Source organism: Branchiostoma lanceolatum, chromosome 3 (genome assembly GCF_035083965.1).
Source record: "Branchiostoma lanceolatum isolate klBraLanc5 chromosome 3, klBraLanc5.hap2, whole genome shotgun sequence".
Classification (NCBI taxonomy): Eukaryota; Metazoa; Chordata; class Leptocardii; order Amphioxiformes; family Branchiostomatidae; genus Branchiostoma; species Branchiostoma lanceolatum.
The window spans coordinates 29,799,183-29,807,454 of record NC_089724.1 but is presented as its reverse complement, the minus strand read 5'-3'; the positions used below and the strand labels follow the sequence as shown (position 1 = coordinate 29,807,454).

At 40.0% G+C, this 8,272-nt stretch overlaps 1 protein-coding gene across 1 annotated transcript; it reads right to left on the bottom strand.

Moving 5' to 3' along the window:
• Positions 1-299: 299 nt before the first annotated feature.
• LOC136429543 (sortilin-related receptor-like) lies at positions 300-3,325 on the bottom strand. The gene is made up of 2 exons (XM_066419376.1): positions 841-3,325; positions 300-307 (listed from the first exon to the last, which is right to left on the bottom strand). The coding sequence occupies exons 1-2, from the start codon at positions 3,323-3,325 to the stop codon at positions 300-302; spliced, it is 2,493 nt and encodes an 830-aa protein (XP_066275473.1).
• Between the last annotated feature and the right edge of the window lie 4,947 nt (positions 3,326-8,272).

Genomic DNA, 8,272 nt, shown 5'->3' with positions numbered 1-8,272 from the left:
TATATTGTCCTATTATGGAAAAGACTGGAATCATAGAGTTTCCTCAGTAATCATAGAAATAAAATTAAGACCATAGCATCTCCTGGACAAAACATAAATGGAAAATACTGGTGTGAAGGAATTTCCTCATAGCTCATGCAAAGGTAGTTTTATTTTGTATGATTTGCATGCCATATCTGTCTAAGCTATCAACTTTAACTATCAACGTATAATCAAAAACAACGAAATCAAAGAATTTCAGCATTAATTTTGCTAATTAATTCCTGACTTGTATTTTATTGCTCATATCTCTCTTCAAGTTAGCTACCTGCATAAAGAACATCACGATTTATCGTTCCTTTGTTCATTTTTTTTTGTTTTTTTTTGGATTGTATACCCGGTAAACCGCCTCACTGCGTAACACACCGGGTTTATACTGAACAGTACGTATATACAGGCTGCATATCCGGACAGATATACTTGATCCACTCACACCGGGAAGGACTCCTACTATTTTCCATAAGCGTGGTGAGTTCATTTATTGCCAGAGATCAAAGTCAGTTTTTTTTATCCAAAGCAAGTAGAATATGAAGTTGCTAAGGCCATAAGTTGACAAAAAAGTATCCAGAACTTTTAAGATCAACCCCAGTTTGCCTCAGTTGAATTCTGTTCAATATATATAGCCGTCGGCGATTTGATATATTACAATTGGCTGTAATTTATTGGGAGGGTACTGAAGGGGCAGGATATTGTTTCTGTATAATACAGATACTGCCTAGCCGAAATTCAATTATAATACAATCATTATTCTTATTCAGAATGATATCATCTGCAAAATCAGAACACTTTTGGTGAACTTACCGCAGTCGATCTCATCGGACACGTCGTCACAGTCACCGACGCCATCGCAGAGCTTGTTGTCAGGAATGCAGGAACCGGGTTCACAGAAATGATGGGACGGGGGACAATCATCGGCTGCGCAAAAAAATTCATCTGAACCGTCTTCACAATCAGTAAACCTGTCACATTGATCCGATGATCTCAGACATACTCCACTTCTTTCACACTTGATATCGTCGGGCCAGTAACACTGTGTTTTTTTGCAATTTTCCTCATCTGAGCCGTCGTCACAATCATTCCATCCGTCACATTGTTCTTCTCGATGGATGCATACTAAATCACTTTCACACTTGAAATAGTCCGAGTCACACTCTTTGTTTGTGCAATTTTCTTCATCCCAACCGTCTCCACAATCATCAACACCGTCACAAGTCGCGTCTGGTTCGATACATACTCCGTTACTTTCACACTTGATGTGGCGCGAGAAGTGGCACTCTTTGTCTTTGCAATTTTCCTCATCTGAACCGTCGTCACAATCGACATCACTGTTACATTGCTTCCTTGGGGGGATACATACTCCATTACTTTCACACTTGATGTGGTGCGAGATGTGGCACTCTTTGTCTTGGCAATTTTCCTCATCTGAACCGTCGTCACAATCGACATCACTGTTACATTGCTTCCTTGGAGGGACACATACTCCATTACTTTTACACTTGAAATAGTCTGGGTTGTAACAGTCTTTGCTTGTGCAATTTACCTCATCTGAGCCGTCGTCACAATCATCGTCACCGTCACATCCCCACTCTGGTTTGAGACATACTCCACTTCCTTCACACTTAATATCGCCTGGGTTGTAACACTCTTTGCTTGTGCAATTTTCCTCATCTGAAACGTCTTCACAATCATCCCCTCCGTTACATTGTCTTTCTGGTTGGATACATATCCCACTTCCTTTACACTTGAAATATTCGGGGTGGTGACACTCTTTGCTTGTGCAATTTTTCTCATCTGAGCCGTCAAAACAATCATCATTACCGTCGCATTGCTTCTCTGGTTCGATGCATTCTCCAATACTTTCACACTTGAAGTCCAGGTTGAAACACTCTTCGCAATTTTCCTCATCTGAGCCGTCGTCACAATCATAATAATCGTCACATTGCCACTCTGGTTTGATACAAACTCCATTACTTTCACACTTGAAACGTTCGGGGTTGTAACACTCTTTGCTTGTGCAATTTTCCTCATCTGAAACGTCTTCACAATCATCCCCTCCGTTACATTGTCTTTCTGGTTGGATACATATCCCACTTCTTTTGCACTTGAAATATTCGGGGTTGTAACACTCTTTGCTTGTGCAATTTTTCTCATCTGAGGCGTCAAAACAGTCATCATCACCGTCGCATTGCCACTCTGGTTCGATACATTCTCCGAGACTTTCACACTTGAAGTCCAGGTTGAAACACTCTTTGCAATTTTCCTCATCTGTACCGTCATCACAATCATAATCGTCGTCACATTGATTCTCCAGAGGGACACATGCTCCACTAGTTTTACACCTTTTATCGTTCGGGTCGGAACACTCTTTGCTCCAGCAATTTTCCTCATCTGAGCCGTCTGAGCAATCATCATAACTGTCACATTGGTCCTCCAGAGGGACACATAATTCATTTCTTTGTTCACACTTGATATCGTCCGGGTTGAAACACCCGGGTTCGCAATTTTCCTCATCTGAGCCGTCGTCACAATCATTTATATAGTCACATTGCCACTCTGGTTCGATACATACTCCATTACTTTCACATTTGATATGTTCGGGATTGTAGCACTCCTTGCTTGTGCAATTTGCCTCATCTGAGCCGTCGTCACAATCATCATCACCGTCACATTGCCACTCTGGACGGACACATACTTCATTACCTTCACACATGATATCGTCCGGGTTGATACACTCTTCGCAATTTTCCTCATCTGTACCGTCGTCACAATCATCATCACCGTCACATTGAAAGTCTGGTATGATACATACTCCATTACCTTCACACTTGATATCGTCCGGGTCGGAACACTCTTCGCAATTTGCCTCATCTGAGCCGTCGTCACAATCATTTTCGTCGTCACATTGCCACTCTGGTTCGATACAAACTCCATTGCTTTCACACTTGAAATATTCGGGATTGTAACACTCTTTGCTTGTGCAATTTTTCTCATCTGAGCCGTCGTCACAATCATTATAATCGTCACATCGCCACTCTGGTTCGATACAAACTCCAGTACTTTCACACTTGAAATATTCTGGATTGTAACACTCCTTCCTTGTGCAATTTACCTCATCTGAACCGTCTTCACAATCATCATCACTGTCACATTGCCACTCTGGACGGACACATACTCCATTACCTTCACACATGATATCGTCCGGGTTGATACACTCTGTATCGCCAATACGAGGGGAGGCATGACCGATGGAAATCAGGCATGCAAATACGAGCAAGCCAGCCGCCATGATCAGCTTTTCGGGGGGAATTGTTGATAGAATCCTCGGTGTACTGGGCCTACCCTGGCACTGAGGCGTGCGGTGACAAAAATAATCAAATAGTGCTGGGTTGTAGGTGGTACGGCTCTGTACATACTTTGTTTAACGAGCTTAGTCTCCCTACGGACAGATGCGCACAAACACCGAAGAATGCGTGACAACGCAAAGGAATGTCATCAATTATTTGCTAGCAGTCTCTTGCTGTCGTATCTTCGACCAAAGAATTCAGTTGTTTCAACTTATTAGAGTATTGTACTAAAGATTTTGATGTATTTGAAGGTGATACCAAGAGTTGAAATTAATCGGTACATATCTGACATAAAACAAGAAGAACAACTGTTTTTTCTTTATCAATCTTAACTTTTACTCGTCCTCTCTATGTTCCTAAATTTACTAAATATGAAAAGTAATATTTTCGGATGATCTAGGGTGGCCAAAGTAGCAAGTTAAGCACTTTTTGGATGGCCAAATTAAAGATCCACAAGTATGGAATTCTGACAGAGGAGCTAGAGAAGCAACCATAGCTATTTCATGACGTCTACACCAGGTGCATCGTTACCACGAGACACACATAAAGCTGCAAATAAAAATACCATAAGTAGCAATCACCCAGCCTGGTCTAGAGCGGACAGTTAATGCTCTCAAAAATATTTTAATCAAAAACTGGCAGTACTAAAATGCCACCGAGGAGACTGCTACGGAGGCTTACATTCTTCATCTATCCTGGCTTTTGATATGAGCATTCTGCAGTGCACGCTAAGGCGATTTTTGTACAAAAACAAAGGTTACGCGGCACTACTGTAAAAGTACAACGTGTAGAACAGTTATACCACAGGAGCCAACCGTCCTCCACCAGAATGGGTCATCCGTCGCTCACCATAACATCACTCGTACTGCTGTGTGGTCTGTGCCACTGCGTGTCAGGTGCATTTGGGCTAGCAGGTAAGCAATTTACTATCCATGTCAATTTGTCCAGTCGTTGAGTGCGTCACATATCTGGGTTTCAAACTTCACCACAGCCTTGGTTGGGACAACCAAACCACCCACATAGCAAAGAAAGGCTTTCTACTTTCTCTGCATGCCTAAGAAGGGCGGGGTGTCACCGGAGGACCTGGAAGTTGTTTATTCTACTCTGATACGAGCTGTGTAAGTCGTGTACCTAGGCTGCAACACATAACAGAACAACACTCGTGAAGCAGTACAGATCTAGAGAAGGGCAACGAAAATCATCTACAGCAACAGCATCCATACAACCCCTCTCCCCACCCTTCAGGACAGACGGCAGACGGACACCTGAAATGTCAACCACCCTCTGCACTCCATGGAACTAAAACCACATCTCCACACCAAAATTCACCCCTTAAAGACAGAGAACATCCTTTCTATTTTTGACAATAAGCTAGCGTCAGTAATCAGGACCTGAGAATACTTTGTTTGTCACTGCCATTTAAAGGACACACTGACGAACACTAGTAACTTTTAATATAACTAGTTAACTATAACCGTCTTTGTCGGCCGTTCGGCCGTTTTTAATGTGTATTGAGATGATATCTGCCACCTATTGTGCAATTCTACCACTTGGCTTGGCTGCTAAGCAATTTGAATAAAACAGTTATGAGTTGTACAAAACTGAGGTCATAGAACATAGAAGGATACATGTCTTGCGCATGCATTATTTTCCATAATAGCACATGAGAGAATACCAGAAAATTTGCAACTAACGCTGCTTCACCTAAATCTGCAATGAAGCAAATATATGGGATATTTAAAAAATGGGGTATTTAGGTATATATCCTAGATACAACACAGCATTAGTTATACCAGTAGAAATGAAAATTTGACAGATTAATGTATTCAGAACATAGTCTGAAAAACGTCGATAACCCTGCATTAGGAAACGAAGACTCGAAAATATTCGACCCCAGTATGGAGTTGACTGACCTCGTCACTGGGGGGGGGGGGGATTTGATCTACGGTGTACGTTCGCTGGAACAGATCGTTTTTTTTTTGTGACGTAGCCGTGTGGAACTTAACGGCCGTCTTGCCGTGATCTTTCCTTGATTAGTCAAGCTTATATCTTTAGCACTCTCTGGAACTCAAGGAAGGAACAACAGCTGCTCTATAAAGGTAATTAGCGGCAAGATAATTTTGGGGAATATTTGCCTCGCGGAAAAAAATGCCGCCAGTCTCAACACCACGGGTGGCTCTTTAAAATTCAAATATTTAACATTGCAGTATTTTGTATCAACAGGACTAGAGAAAAAATAGAACATGTAAAGAATCAGTGACAAAGCAGGTGATCAGTAATATCGCCATGTATCAGAAAGAAATGGTGACTAATTCTATGGCCAAGTTGGTGTTGACCCATATCAGACCAATACATTTTTGCGACGAAACTGGCATTTCTGTTGCTTATAAATATATTTCTGGTAGATTAGTTTTGTTATTAGTGTACATATACTGTTTCAAAAATCTGCTTTAAACGAGGAGAACCCGCATTTTGCTTTTAAAATCTACAATACTCTCCTCAATCCAACAATTCTAGTGCCATTATTTTTCACTTTACGTCCGTGCCCCTGCGTGTCAGGTGCATTTGAGCTAGCAGGTAAGCAATTTACTATCCATGTCAATTTGTCCCGGTCGTTGAGTGCGCCACATATCTGGGTTTCAAACGTCACCGCACTACTACTAGTCTTGGTCGGGACAACCAAACCACCCGCATTGCAAAGAAGGGCTCACTACTTTCTTTGCATGCTTTAAGAAGGGCGGGGTGTCACCGGAGGATCTGGAAATTGTTTATTCTACTCTGATATGGCCTTTGTGAATTAGGCAAATGCCGTGTACCTAGGCTGCAACACAAAACAGAACAATATTCGTGAATCAGTACAGAGAAGGGCAACAAAAATCATCTACAGCAACAGTATCCAGATAACCCCTCTCCCCAAACCTCAGGACAGACGGAAGACGAAAACTTGGAATGTCAACCACCCTCTACACTCCATGGAAATTAAAACCACATCTCCACACCAAAATTCAGCACTCAAAGACAGAGAACATCCTTTCAGACAATAAGCTAGGCTCAGTAATCATGACCTAATAATACCGTGTTTGTCACTGCCATTTAACGGACACACCGACGAACACTAGTAACTTTCGAAATAACTATAACCGTCTATGTCGTTTTTAATGTGTATTGAGATCCTGAATCTGTCACCTATTGTGCAATTCTGCCGCTTGGCTTGGCTGCTAAGCAATTTGAATAAAACAGTTATGAGTTGTACAAAACTGAGGTCATAGAACATAGAAGGATACATGTCTTGCGCATGCATTATTTTTCAAAATAGCACATGAGAGATTACCAGAAAATTTGCAACTAACGCTGCTTCACCTAAATCTGCAATGAAGCAAATATACGTGGTTTTTAGAAATGGGGTATTTAGGTATATACGTTAGATATAACGCAACATTAGTAATGCCACTAGAACTGCATTTTTGACGGACAAACGTATTCAGAACACTGTCTGAAAAACGTCGATAACCTTGCATTAGAAAACGACGACGTCGAAAGCATTCCACCCCAGAATGGAGCTGACTGACCTCTTCAAGGTATTAGCGGCAAGACAATTTTATGGAGTATTCTCCTCGCTGAAAAATGCCGCCGGTCGCAACACCACAGCTAGTTCTTTAGAATTTTAATATTCTGTGTCAACAGGACTAGCGAAAAAATATGATATGTATAGCATCAGTGACAAAGGTGATAAGTAATATCGTCATGTATATATGAAAGAAATGATGGTTAATTTTATGACCAATACATTTTTGCGACGGATCTGGCGTTTTTTTTTCTCATATACTACCACTACACTACATATTTTTTCTTGTTTTTCTTACCAAATTGTTTTAGCTCTTCAAGAATGATATTCTAGAAGTAACCAATTCAATTCCTGTAAGTGATATTAGAATACAAATCTCAATCTAAGAAAAAATGCAACAAGAAAAATTTGCTTGGCCCATCGACAAGAACGATTTCTTGGACACAGAATAACTTTCTTCCTGTAAGTTTAATTCTCTGTTGAAAGAAAAACAAGAAAAAATGCCTTTTCAATATTTGGTAGTGTAGATTTCCGGTGGATCTTTTTGTAATTAGGTTACATGTACTATTTCAATAATCTGAAGAAAAAATGAGGAGAACCAGCATTTTGCTCTAAAAATCTACACTACTCCCCATATATTCCAACAGTTTTAGTGAATTATTATTTCACTTTACAATGATATCGATTCCAAAAGCATACTGATATCATTAGAATGTTAATGATTAAGGAATATTAAAATATATATGAAAAATAAAGAATTCATTATTAAATTTTGCATCATAGTCTGCCACCAACACATACACATACTTATACGCTCGTCAATTTTCATCACAAAGATCTTTTCTGTTGGCTATTTTTGTTATTTCTGTTGATATATTGTTCGATTAATCCATTAGGGATATTCTGACATGTTTTGAGTGTAAATAAGTTGTACTCATTTGTCTCATTATCATAATTTAGGCAATGTTGATTTGATTATATAGATAAAATCAATTTTCGTCCATTTCCTAAAATGAAATAAAAGTTTTCTATCATACTGAGAATCAAGCAAAGCAGCTGCATAATGAACAAATATATGATCTAAATTGCAAAAAAGTATTTCGGAAAACGGATACTAATCTTGGGTTGGTTGTAGAAGGCCAAAGTAAAAATAAAAAAAGGTGAAATAGCAAAAAAAAGAATCCATGATTTCGTATGTCATTCTCTGTGTGTTAAGACATTTGTGCAACCTTCCTGACCAAGTAGATTTCATAAGGCAATTTTTTGCCAAACATTTTTTTATTCACACGACCGCACCAGTTTTAAGGATCCTAGAGGATGTCAT

Coding starts and splice junctions, on each gene's coding strand:
- LOC136429543 (XM_066419376.1), bottom strand. CDS start 3,325: ATGGCGGCTGGCTTGCTCGTATTTGCATGCCTGATTTCCATCGGTCAT.